Here is a 14,296-nt window from a genome sequence, read left to right as displayed (position 1 = left end):
GTGCAGTACACAACATGTACACCACTGACTCCGTTTGGTTTAGTGATTACTGGAACCGAAAGTAATGGTCAATCAATATCGACAGACACTAGAGTGACTCCAGTCTTTGCTATCGATTAAGATATATTGTGGATAAATTTAAATAACAGTTTGGCTTTCTTTTTTTTTCTTTCTGAAATATGGAAGATATACACTCCTGGATGTAATTGAAATGGGAGGCAAGATTTGTCTTTAAAATTTAACGGAATACAAAAGTTTTCATATAATGTGGGAGAGTTGGCAACCTTACCCATTAGCCTCTTATATTAACATGAACGGTGATTTTACCTTTAATATCGTTAGTGTTAAAGCAAGGACTGACCATAGCAGCCCATTAATTTGATTAATATTTTTGTAACGCTGTTGATGTAACTACCCTTCTTATCTAGATGCCGTTTAGCAATATTATTATCTTCATTGTTATGCACTCTGATGTATGGAAATGGATGAAGAAGAAGAATGAGGAGAAATTCAGGCTGATTTAACCCATTAGTGCATACCATCCAAAAAATCGGACGTCATAAAAAATAAAATTGTGTGATATTTATACATGGTTTTAAGCCCGTGATACTTTCTTGTGCTTCAGAAAGGCAGTAGCTAATGAGAACCAAGAATAAATCATTCTTTATCCTTACCATTAATTGTTGAATCACACTTATTGCAAGCATAGTGGCAAGATAGTACAGAGTTCTGTGCAACAGTCGAGATTTTAATTTATGAATTAACAAATATTTCCAATAATTGTAAACTTTGGTATGGACCATATTGTTGACACTCCTATGAATCTACTGACACACAAGGATGTCAATTATGTCCTATTATTGACGTGGCAGAGGCTTGTAAATATAGCTGTCCTGAAAATCGGACGCTATGCACAGGGAGTCCTACTGTCTCAGACATTTGTATTCCCTTACTAGTTTGATGACGAGTGAAATATTCAAAGTTTTGGAGGAAGAATTGACGTTTGGAGAGGAGCAGGACATCAAACCTTATTACGAGTGTAAAACGGTTGATGATAATGACAGATGAGTATGAGGGTAGTCTAATTTACGTTGGTGGCAACCTACTTCTGAGTAAATGTGAAGGGCAAATTCCTTCAAAAATATGAAAAAGGGAAGGCTAGGTCCAGTGGTAGTCAAAATATTACTGAAAGTTTACAGATGGAACTGAAAAACCAGAAAACCGTGCAAAAGGAATCTGTAATATGAAAATAAAGAGTCGCACATACTGTAAGATCGGGCCAGTACTCCTGTTTCCGATATCCCTGATAGAAAATTGAAAAGCATTAGTAGGTCATATTATAACACAAGAGAAGCAACAAGATCACAATCTGCATCTCATTTGGTAACTGCTTTCCTGTCTCCCCCCACCCCATCATATGATGCGCAAAATTGTGAAATTCCGCTAGACTTCTTTCTTTGCCAGTGGCTCTGGGATACCTTTCCAAGAGTATACAGCAATGTAAAATGAAAGGCTGAAATAATTTGGACTTGGAGGAAGTGTAGTCCCACCTCTCATTGATGCAGGTGGAACTGAATAAAATATGGGGCATACAATAATCTTTGACAACTACTTTACATTCCTGAAATTGGTAAGACATCTGGCTTCAAAGGGAATAAGTGCAACAGGGACATTTCAAGAAAACCAGACAGAGAAGTGCCCCCTTCAAAGAAAGGTGGATAGGGAAAAAAAAAGAAGGGGATCATAAGACTGCAGGAGGATGGAAGAGGATTGTGAGATCGACACGGGAACTTCACGTCCCTCAGAAGCCTATGGAGTGAGTGAGTATTTGAGAAGGCAGATCTGTTTCGTAGAAAATGGTCTCTAAACCAACAGGAAATATGCCAGTATTGAGATTAAAGTACACTGCTCAAAACAATTAGGGGATCAAGTGAGATATCATACACAATATTCATATGGTAATGTATTTTATTCAGATATTGGTTACAGTTGTAATTTGTGTGTGATACAGGACGATATTTTGCTGTCTCAGCTCTTTATTTGAGGTTTACATACAATAGAGGGAAATTTAATTGATATTATGTATTGAAAAAAAGGTGGATCAATTAAATTTCCCTCTATTGTATGTTATCTCCTTTCAATACGGACCAGATATGAAGTTTTTAATGATGAATGAGGTTTACATGGCGTTTACGTAGAACGAGGCACCACGGGGCTGCTATAATAGTGAAAAAGTCATTCTCGTCCCTCTAATATGGTGTGTGATCACCTCGGACGGCCAGTACAGTTGCACACCTGCATGGCATGGACAGTATTAGTTTATCAATCAGCTCTTGAGGGATATTTGGCCATTCTTCCATGAGTGCAATATCCAGCTCTGCAACTGTTGTGGGAGGTGATGGTCTGGCGGCAATACATCTGCCAAGTGCATCCCAGACGTGCTCATTCGGATTTAAGTCCGGTGAACAAGCTGGCCACTCCATTCGTTCAATTCCTTCAGCTTCAAGCATGTTATCCAACAGTGCAGCTCTGTGGGGACGAGCGTTATCGTCCACCAGAAGGAACTCATCGCCTATGGCACCAGCGTAGGGCAAAACGAAAGGTCGAAGGATCTCGTCTCTATACCTCTGAGCAGTCAAAGCGCCATTCAGAACGACATAATGGTCCGTACGTCCACCAATACTGACTCCTGCCCACACCTTTCGTCCACCACCATAATATGGTGATGTTTCCTGCACATAAGCAGGATTTTTCCGAGTTCCATGTTCTCTTCAGATGAGGGAACAACTATTGTCCGGCTGAACGCAAAATCTTGACTCATCTGTGAACAGAACCCAGCGCCATTTGTTACGACTCCAATCCTGATGTTCCTCCACCCAGTTCTTGCAGGCTAAACGGTGTCGTGGTTTTAATGGGACACACACCATAGGCCTCCGTGCGTAGAGGCCACATTCCCAAAGGCAATTTCGGACTGTTTGTGTTGATATTGCGTGTCCTGTTGCTGCCCGGAGGGTGTGTTGCAGCTGAGTTGCATTCAGCCTCCTGTTTCGACGGGCTGTTAACTGGAGATAACGGTCATCTGTTGCTGATGTTACCTGTGGACGACCTTGGCCTTGCTTTCTTTTAATGGTTCCTGTTGTCTGAAATCGTGTCCAGGTCCTGGAAATTACACTTTGGGACACTCCAATAGCTGCAGCCACCTCCCTCTGTGTCTGTCCCACTTCCAACCTTCCTATGGCTCTCCATGCCATAGCTTCGCGTAAATCATGTTGCTGTTGCATTGCACTACCTGCTCACTACACTATCTGAACCCAACTGCTTGTGTAATTCGTTTCGTAGAGTAAACACAAGTCAACACAAGTCAACACCAACCCCCTCTGCAGCAACTTTCTGTTATTACCACTATCTCGGTTATCATAATGTTGTTGTCTCCACTCCGTAGAACCGACAGAAAGACGTCGAGCCGTTTTAGTTCATTCTGCCGATGACAATACTTCAGAACCTAGGTATCTCAACTGATCCCCTGATTGTTTTGACCAGTGTATATGCTGACTCGAATAAGGCTCCTAATTCAGGAAACTGAATATCCTTCTCATCATGCATTTTGTTGTATTTGTTATTCTCTCGTCTTTGATTTGCTGTCAGCATTGTTGACTGCTGCCAACTTACTGTCAACTTAAATACTGAAGAATAAAATTAGGGAAAAAATTTCACCTCAAAGGGCAATTTCAGTATGTAATTTTGCTCCTTGTATTTGTATGACATCTGAACTGTGTTTCTTCCAGCCGTAACTGTTCAGTTACAATTAATTTTCTCATTAATAGTGGATAGTTCTAATGAAGATGGTGTTCAATTTTGATTTGGAGGTAGTTTCTGCCTTTCAATACTTGTTTATTATCTTATATTCACATATAACTAACATTTAAAATATACGTCTATCTTAGTCTATCCTAGTCAGTTCTAAAGTTGAATTAGAGTTAATACGGACCATTACAATGAAATTTATAAACTGAAGATGGCATTGTTATAGGCAAACAGTACCTCTCCTAACACTTGCTTTGTATTTCTCTTTGCTGATATTCAGTGCAGGTAATTAAATGGAATGATGTTCTTGATAAGAATCACAAACTGATGTTCTTAAACTCGAGTACCTCGCAGAATGAATATTTCATTTTTTCGACCGTATTGCACTCAAAATAAACTTCCAGTGTATTAGGTAGTGTTGAGTACATATTGAAGAGATGTTCAGTACAGAACAAAAATGGCCAACTGGACACCGTAGCTCAGCTGGATAGAGCATCCACTGCAAAATTAGAAGGTTGTGGGTTTGGATCCCACTGGTGTCCGGTTGGCCATTTTTGTTCTGTACTCAACATCTGTACTATATGTACTGAACACTACTTATTATGTTGAAAGTTTATTTTTTAGTACAGTACATGCACTAACCTATTTTGAATGCTTAACAAGTCACACTAACGTGGCTGAAGATGATGTATAACGTATGTGGAGTTTTATGGTCTGTTTACATGCTCTGTATTTTCTGAAAGGGTTGTATCACTGTATCTTACTGTATAGTTTGTTTCTTCAAAGGTAAAGCTGATTTATTAAATATATTTATACAAAATTTAAATTTTTATAATATCTAAACTTATTGAGTAGGAACAGGGCCCAAATTTCATAAAAGGAAGTTTACCGAGTGGTTACAATCAAACTTTCCTTAATCCACTGTAGACAGGAAACTATTCATACTACGTGCACAGTACTCTGTAGGAATAATGTCCAGATTATGGGCTACAAGAGTTTCATGTTAAAGGGAAGGTTTATCAGGGGAATGTTCACACATATGCAGATCTGAAAAGCAGCATATCAAGAGAGGTAGAAAAGATACCCGTTGAGAAGCTTAATACAGCATGCTCTTCAGACTGTCCTGGTCAGTGATGGACACCATTTAGAGCACATTTTGTAGTCAGGCGGATGATACATCCATAACAGCCAGTCATATTGCATGATCTGGCAATGCATTAAAAGTGCTTCATTGGACTTGCTAGTGCATTATTACTAGAAATTAGAATTTTTCATTGTGCTAGAAGTGCAGAAAGTGAGAAATCTCTATTTTCTAATGAACATTTCAGTATTTTCAAAATCCAGCTCTCAAAATACATTGCAGGAAAAAAGACATGTTTTGCGTAGACAAGCAATAGTGCCTGTCAGACAAAACATTATTGTACATGAAAAAAGCAATCACAGTCTGCATTGGTACATGGCATCCTTATCACTTTTAGCATGGATTGTGCAGTGTCAGCATACTTTATGGTAATTCCCTGCAACATACAAATACCTGATAAGAATGAAGGCAATACCCAAACACATTTTACTGCTCATGTGAACAGCAATTCACGAATCTCCCTCTACTGCTTTTATTACTGATGTTAGAATGAACCTCCTCTGTGAACCATGTGACCTTGCCACAGTGGGTAGGCTTGCGTGTCCCAGTGAAGCAGATAGCCGAGCCATAGGTGCAACCATATCGGATGGGTATCTGTCGAGAGACCAGACTAACGGATGGTTCATCGAAAGGGGGGTAGCAGCCTTTTGGAAATTGCAAGAGCGACAGTCTGGATGATTGACTGATATGGCCTTGTAATAATACTCAACATGGCTTAACTGGGTTGATACAGCTACATGGCTAAAAGCAGCAGGAAACTACAGCCGTAACTAACTCCCGGGGACATGCAGCTCTCCCTGTATGAATGATGTACTGATGATGACTTCCTCCCGGGTAAAATATTCCGGAGGTAAAATAGTCCCCCATTCGAATCTCCGGGTGGGGATTACACGAGAGGGGATATTCATCAGGAAAAATGATACTGACATAAATCAGAGCGTGGAATGTTAGAAGTTTGAATTGTTGTGGTAGGTTAGAGAATCTAAAAAGGGAAATGGATAGACTAAAGTTAGATGTAGTTGGTATAAGTGAAGTACATTGGCAGGAAGAACAGGATTTTTGGTCAGGCTACTACAGAATTATCAACACAAAATCAAACAGGGGAAATGCAGGAGTTGGTTTGATAATGAATAAGAAAATGGGGCAGTGGGTAAGCTACTAAGACCAGCATAGTGAAAGGATTATTATTGTTAAGATAGACACCAAACCAATGCCCACCATAATAGTGCAGGTCTATATGCCTACTAGTTCAGTGAATGATGAAGAAATTTAAAAAACATATGAAGAAATAAAAGACTTAATACAATATGTAAAAGGTTACGAATCTAATTGTGATGGAAGACTGGAATGCAGTGGTAGGCCAAGGAAGAAAAGGTAATACAGTAGAAGATTTTGGATTGGGGCAAAGGAACGAAAGAGGAAGTCGGCTGGTTGAATTCTATACTGATCATAATTTAGTCTTTGCCAATACTTGGTTCAAACACCACAAACGACGTGGACAAGACCTGGAGACACTGGAAGATATCATATAGACTTCATTATGATTAGGCAGAGATTCAGAAACCAGGTGTTGGATTGCAAAACTTTCCCAGGAGCAGACGTGGACTCTGACCACAACTTGTTGGTCAAGATATACCATCTGAAGTTGAAGAAATTGAAGAAAGAAAGGAATGCAAGGAGATGGGATCTAGACAAGTTGAAGGAAAATAGTGTGAGGGATTGTTTCAAGGAACATGTTGCACAAGGACTAAATCAAAATGCTGAAGGAAACACAATAGAGGAAGAGTGGATAGTCATGAAAAATAAAGTCTGTAGGGCTGCTGAAGAAATGTTAAAAAGAAAGGAAAGATCAACTAAGAATCAGTGGATAATTATGGAGATACTAGACCTGATTGATGAATGACAAAAGAATAAGAATGCAAAAAATGAGAGGGCAGAAAGGAATTTGGACGGTTAAAGAATGAAGTGGATGAAAAGTGCAGGACAGCTAAGGAAGAATGGCTTAAGGATGTTAAAGGTTGTATGGTCCTAGGAAAGGTAGATGCTGCATATCAAGAAAACCTTTGGAGAAAGGAAAACTAGGTGTATGAATATTAAGAGCTAAGAAGGAAAACCACTTCTAAGGAAAGAAGACAAAGCAGAAAGATGGTAGGAACATATCCAACAGTTGTATCAAGGCAAAGACGTAGATGATATGATTCTGGAACAAGAAGAGGCTGTTGATGCTGATGAAATGGGAGATCCAATTTTGAGGTCAGAATTTGACAGAGCTTTGAGAGATCTGAATAGGAACGAGGCACCTGGAAATGATGACATTCCCTCTGAATTACTGACTGCCTTAGGAGGAAAAGATGAGGTTATTTATTTAGTGTGTAAGATGTATAAGACAGGAGAAGTGACATCCAGTTTTTGGCAGAATGTTGTTATACTTATTCCCAAGAAAGCCGGTGCTTACAAGTGTGAAAATTACCGCACCATTAGTTTAGTATCTCATGCCTGCAAAATTTTAACACGTATTATTTACAGAAGAATGGAAAGACAAGTTGAAGCTAAGTTGGGAGAAGATCAATTTGGCTTCAGAAGAAATGTAGGAACACATGAAGCAATCCTGACTTTACGTCTGATCTAAGAGGATCGAATTAAAAAGGACAAGCCCACGTACATGGCATTCATAGATCTAGAAAAGGCATTCGATAATGTTGATTGGACCAAGCTATTTAAGATTCTGAAGGTGATTGGGATCAGATACTGAGAACGAAGAATTATCTACAATCTGTATAAAAAACAGTCTGCAGTGATAAGAATCGAGGGCTTTGAAAAAGAAGCAGTAATCCAGAAAGGAGTGAGGCAAGGCTGCACCCCCCCCCCCCCCCCTCCTTTTCAATGTTTACACAGAACAGACTACAGAAGATCTGGAGAAATTGCTGAATGGTATGGACAGAGTCTTGGTGAAGGAGTACAAGATGAAAATAAATCCAAAACAAAAGTAATGGAGTGCAGTCCTACAAAGTCTGGTGATGCAGGTAGTATTAGATTAGGAAATTAAGTCTTAAAGGAGTAAGTTGTAGGAGTATTAGTAGTAGTATATGGAATTTAAACATGGATGATAACTAGCTCAGAAAGAAAAAAGAATAGAGGCTTTTGAAATGTGGTGTTACAGGAGAATGCTGAAGGTGAGATGGATAGATCGAATTGGTGAGAGGAGATCGATTTGGCTAAATTTGACCATTTTCTACTGAAATATATATACATTGCAGTACATTATATTTCTGAAATAAGAACCATTTTAAGTAGTAATTCATATGTTAAAATATACTGTGGTACGCTACAATAACCTTGATTTACCTTTTATTGTTCACATCCAATATTTCCAAATATTTCTTCAAAATATATGGCACTACAACCAAAACACCTCTGACAACAGCAGTACAAAAGTAACTGTGGTATTAAACCTTTTCTTACTCTGTTCTTTCAGTGTAGAAAGTTGAAAATGATGGGACACATCTTAAGACACCCAGGATTTGTGCAGTTAGTTTTTGAGGGGAGTGTAAGCGGTAAGAACGATAGGGGTAGACTGAGGAAAAGTTTAGCACAAGGTAGGGTGGCATGGAGAGCTGTATCAAACAAGTCTATGGACTGATGTCTCAAACAACAATGTTAGAACGAACACAAGATTTTTCACCTTATTTGAAAGAATTGAACGTCATAACATGTTTTGCAGACGTCAAGTGTTTTTCGATGGAATATAAATTTCAATAATATTGACCTGCAATCTAGAAATGATCAGTTGTTGAGCACGAACTCAATACTATCGAAAAAATCAATTAAGTAGTTTCAAAATGGATATTTTGCCCATACTTCTCACTAATTGCTTCAAAAATAGCTTATATTTTGCAAAACATACCAAACTCATTAGATTATAGGAAGGTGTACTATACAACCACTGGTTTTCCACATAGAGACAGTCAAGTAGGGAAAGTTTAATTATAACCACCTGGTATATATATTGAACTATCACATGCAGAACACTGAAACTTTACACGCGTTTGTTTACATCCCATTTACTGCCAGTGAAAAAATTGAGTTAAGTATATTATGAAAGTCATTTAGTTTTTTGTTTCCTGAAAAATTTGTAGTTAGGGATTTGGGCCCATTTTCTGCTGAACTATATATACATTGCAGTACTTTATATTTCTGAAGTAAGAACAATTTAAAGTAGTATTTTATATTTTAAAATATACTGTGATATGCTACAATAACCTTGATTTACCTTTTATTGTTCACATCCGATATTTCCAAATGTTTCTTCAAAATATATGGCACTACAACCAAAATACCTTTGACAACAGCAGTACAAAAGTAACTGTGGTATTAAACCTTTTCTTACTCTGTTCTTTCAATGTAAAATGTTGAAAATGATGTATAGTGCATCAGATGTGGAAAAACTACAATACATTTTTTTATGTCATGGAATCCTAGGACTGGACTTCTGTATATCAATTATCATAGCTCTTATGCAGCTGCCAAGACATTAAAAGGTTTCAATTTCATGTGTGTGAACTCAGGTATAACTGTTCAAATGCATAATATGAAGTTCATAAAATATCACTCATCCAAGTCAGTAATTATATTTTAAGCTTAAAAGAAAAGTAGGTTTCTCAATCATTAAGACTCAAATGAAATGAGGACACATAATGTGAACGTGAATTTGGTAATGCCACGTCGGACAGTGAAATAGACGTTAAGATGGTGTTACTGACTTATAATATTATTTTCTCTTTTGAGTACCAAATAATTTCTACACGATCATTACAGTAGCTCTGATACATAGCTAAAGAATCTAAATGCACTTATTAAGTGGCTTATTTATGAATTAACAGTAGTCTACTATTGAGATTATGCTCTTTATTTTTTAGGTATGTCCGTCCATTGAGAGAGTATATCCATTCTCCGATTTACCAGCTGCCTTTGAGAGAGTCAAATGCGGTCACCTGAGGGGGAAAATAGTTATTGATGGAAGCAGAACAAATGAGGCAGAAGAAGAAAAACATGAAAGCCAAGCTAAAATGGAAAGTAGCTGATAGAGAAATGATATTTGTTGAGACACATTGATAGAAAATAATGGAAATGTTCTTTTCCAACTAATTTATTGCATTGTTTTTGTATTTTCAGACTGTTATCCTTTTGTAGTATAATGTTATTTGGTTTGTATAAATTTATTGTAAATAAATATTATGTGTTAAGATTCAGGAGCATTATTCTGAATAAATTCACCTTTCTTCCCTGTTGCACATACTGTACATTTCGCTATTTGCTGTGAATCGAAAACTCCTTACTCGTCCAGTTGACCGATACTCCCAGTGTACCACATGACGCGTACCTGCCAACTTTCCCGATTTAGGCGGGAGACCCCCCGATTTTCGATAGTTTTTCCCGCCTCCCGATTTTAGCTTATTTTCTTGGTGACCTTCAAACATTCAAATCCCACCCTTTCAGCTTTGTACCCCAATGGCCAGAAGTCCTCCACTCTTTGGCCGCATTCAAATGAAATATTGACGTTTATTAGCTTCAACAAGGAGAAGAAACTGCTTTGTGGCCCGCTAGAGAAAGATCTGAGGAAGAGACTTGCAAGATGTTATGTATGGAGTATAGCTCTATATGGCACTGAAACATGGACATTACAGAGAAGAATAGAGTCTATTGAGATGTGGATTTGGCGAATCGAAGGAGTAAAGTGGGAAGATAAAATATCAAATGAAGAAGTTCTGAAGAGAGTGAAAGAAGTGAGAAGCATGCTGACCGTAATCCAGAATAGGAAGAAAAATTGGATAGGGCATAATCTTAGACACAACACGTTACTACGAGTAGCAATTGAAGGGATGATAAAAGGAAAACGAGGACAGGGAAGGAGACGATACCAGTTATTAGACAGCATTCGAAAAAGAAAGGAAAATTATGCAGAAGTGAAGAAAAGTGCACAAGATCGAGAGATTTGGAGGTCACAGCCATGACTAGACCTGCCGGATGGCAGAACAACCTATGATGATGATGATGATTAATACGAGAAACTCGCTCGAATGTGTTATGTTTATTGAAACCTGTATATCGTGACACGTAGATCGATTGTCAATCTCTCGTTCTCGTGAGCTATGTTCGTGTTCATTCGCATCAGTCTAGTCGATTCTAGAGACTAGTCGCTAGATTTGAAGTTTTTTATTTATTTAGTAATTTAGTGACAGAATTTCAAAGATAGCGACTAGTGACTTTTCGAGAGATTTCAGGAGCCATTTGGAGGCAAATCTGGCGAATTTTAATTTATTACTTGACTAGCTGTTACCTGTGGCTTCATTCGCATGGATTTTGTAATTTGATAACAGTAATCGTTCCTCGGTACTGCACTAAGACATTATCTGAAAATCCCTAAAGTAGGAGTCTGCAACATCTTCAGTTTTTGAGATATTATATGTTTTAGAGTTCAACTCCTTCACTTCTTTTCTCCCCCTTTTAAGTGGATTATCCAAAAACAAAAATACATGTTTCTTTATTTTTAGAGGGATTCCAAATACTAATTTTTGGTACATGTTACGTTTCTGAGATATAATACTGTAAATATACTCATTTTAAAAATGTACCCAATTTTTCAATTCTTTCCACCCCTTAAGTGGATTTTATAAAAACAAAAATGCATGGTATTTTTTAAAAGGAGATTCCAAATACCAATTTTCACATTTAGGAGATATATGTATCCTCATAAAAAGAATTTAACCCATTTTCACTCCTTTTGACCCCCTTAAATGGATTTTCCTAAAACTGAAAAAAAAGGTGTTATTTACTTTTAAAGGAGGTACCAAATACCAATTTTCACGTCTGTAACTTATTCTGTTTTTGAGATATAAGTATCCCCATTAAAAGATTTAACCACTTCTTCAGTCCTTTTCACCCCCCACCCCTTAAATGGATTTTCTGGGGGGAAATACGTGTTTCATTATAAAGATGATTTCAAATAGCAATTTTTACGTCTATAATATGTTAAGTTTTTGAGATATACTAATTTCAAAAATTCACCCAATTTTAATTTCTTTTAACCCCCTTAAGTGGATTCTTTGAAAACGAAAAGATGTGTATTTCATTATTTTTAAAGGAGATTCCAAATACCAGTTTTTACATCTAGTTTTGAGATATACTCATTTTAAAATTTCACCCCCATTTCCACTTCTTTTCACCCCCCAGCCCCCCCTTTTTGTATGGATGTTCAGAAAACAATAAAACATACATGTTTCTTTATTTTTAAAGGAGATTCAATGTATGAAATTTCACCTCGGTAACGCCTTCAGTTTTTGAGATATAAGTATCCCCATAAAAAGGATTCATCCGCTTTTTCACTTATCACCCCCCTTAAGTGGTTTTTCCAAAAACAAAAAAAAATGTTTCTTTGTTTTTAATGGAGATTCCAAATACCAGTTTTGATATCTTTAAACTGTTTTTTTTGAGATATAGATATCCTGATTTTTAAAATTCACCCCCCTTTTTAACTCCTTAACGATGGAATATCCAAAAATCCTTCCTTATGAGCACCTACAATGTAATATAAATGTATCCTCAAAATTTCATTTCTTTATGTTCAATAGTTTTGGCTCAGTGATGATGAATCAGTCAGTCAGGGCATGTTTTATATATATACCGTAAATAGCATTGTGCTTCTCATAATCGCACGGGCGCATGATGCAATATATTAATCTATGCATTTGCTAAGTAATGGCATCTAAGTGCATGAGTGATTCACATGTGTGGAGCATGAGTTTATACTATTTTCGGAAGGCTTATTAGAGACCAATCGTCTCACTCACATACTTCCTGTGAGGGAATAGAGATGTGTAATTTTTAGCCTTGTAGCAATAGTCAGGTTTTGAGACAATAAGTCTTATAATATATACCATAGTACTCCTGTATTGTTTGAAGTTGTAATGCCAGTGTTCTTAATTGTTATTAGAAGTGTTATTGAATTTAATGTGTGATTATGGGGAAGCTGTCATATGTACAAAGCTAAGAAATCGGACCGAGTGAGTTGGTGTCATGTGGTTAGGGGCGCGCTGCTGTTAGCTTGCATTCCAGAGATAATGGTTTGAACCCCACAGGTGGCAGCTCTGAAGATGGTTTTCCGTGGTTTCCCATTTTCACACCAGACAAATGTTACGGCTACGGCTCCTTCCTTCCCACTCCCCGCCATTTCCTATCCCATTGTCACCATAAGCTATTTGTGTCGGTGCGAGGTAAAGCTAATTGTACAATGTCGAGACAAGGAAAATTTTAAAGCATGTGTGCACCCGGTGGCTTTCTGTGGGCAAATGTTTATCCAGGTTGTTGGAACAGTGGCAGCCTTTGTCCAGTCTGCTCAATTACGAAGTGAAATCTGGTAAGACAGGTCAGCTTAAAAGTCTCAAAACTTACCATATTCCAAAGATGAAACAAACATAAGTAGATGGTGCTGGCCCTTCAAGGGAAAGAACCAATGAATCACCAGTCCCATGTACTTCTTCACCCAAAACAATTAAACAGAATTTCTTCATTAAGTGCAGTCTGTCTCGTGAAGAAAGGATTTTTATGTTCCTGTCATCAAATTTAAATAAGCCTTTGTCTATTTTTATCAAATTTTGATATATCAAATTTAATTTTGCAGTAAAGTGTGCCTCACATCCATTTACTGCAATATCTGATGCTAGACACATTAAGTAATTTGATGTCAAAATTTGTACAACCTTCATTGGTTAAATCCTCCTCTCTTTTGGAAGTCGATTACCACAGCAGAGGTAACCAGAAGAATGATTGTAACTTGGTCATTGGTAGTTGCACTTCCCAATTCGTAAAGCATCTGAAGCATGGCAAGAAGGAGGAATTTTCCTCATCAGTTCGAACGTACTTCACTGATAGATTAGTTTGTGTTATTCTTTGTATTTTAACAATCCCTCACAGTAACGCTGAATGTGAGAGGATATTTAGTCAGGTGACTAAAACACGAACACAGTTCAAGTCATCTATTGGTGATGAAAACTTGGAGAGTTTGTTGACAGTAAAATTAAGGCTACTTCAACAAACCTTTGACAGAGGTTTCCTCAGATAGGCAAAATCTGTCGCTGCTACTTCTTTTAATTAACGGAAATTTTCTACTGATGGAGAAGTTTCTGTAAATCAGTAAGATGGAAGGAAGGTAGGCCTACCATACCATATATGTTCTTATAAATTTTCTGTTGTTGTATACAAATATTTAGGTATCACTGAATACATATGAGAGTAAAATATTTGTGGAGTTTGATTCCACTCAGTTTTCTTGGAAATATATGTTAATTTAAATGT

At 37.4% G+C, this 14,296-nt stretch overlaps 1 protein-coding gene across 1 annotated transcript in view; it reads left to right on the top strand.

Moving 5' to 3' along the window:
• The window catches only part of LOC136857240 (reticulon-4-interacting protein 1 homolog, mitochondrial), a 71,927-nt gene extending 61,737 nt beyond the window's left edge, over positions 1 to 10,190 (top strand). The window contains exon 7 of the mRNA XM_067135728.2: positions 9,862 to 10,190. Within this exon, the coding sequence (XP_066991829.2) occupies positions 9,862 to 10,026 (165 nt within the window). The 3' untranslated portion in view covers positions 10,027 to 10,190. The remainder of the gene's footprint in view (positions 1 to 9,861) is intronic.
• Positions 10,191 to 14,296: the final 4,106 nt, after the last annotated feature.

This window comes from Anabrus simplex, chromosome 1 (assembly GCF_040414725.1).
Source record: "Anabrus simplex isolate iqAnaSimp1 chromosome 1, ASM4041472v1, whole genome shotgun sequence".
Lineage (NCBI taxonomy): Eukaryota > Metazoa > Arthropoda > Insecta > Orthoptera > Tettigoniidae > Anabrus > Anabrus simplex.
Note: the sequence above shows the minus strand (reverse complement) of the source record. Positions and strands in the feature narration are given on the sequence as shown.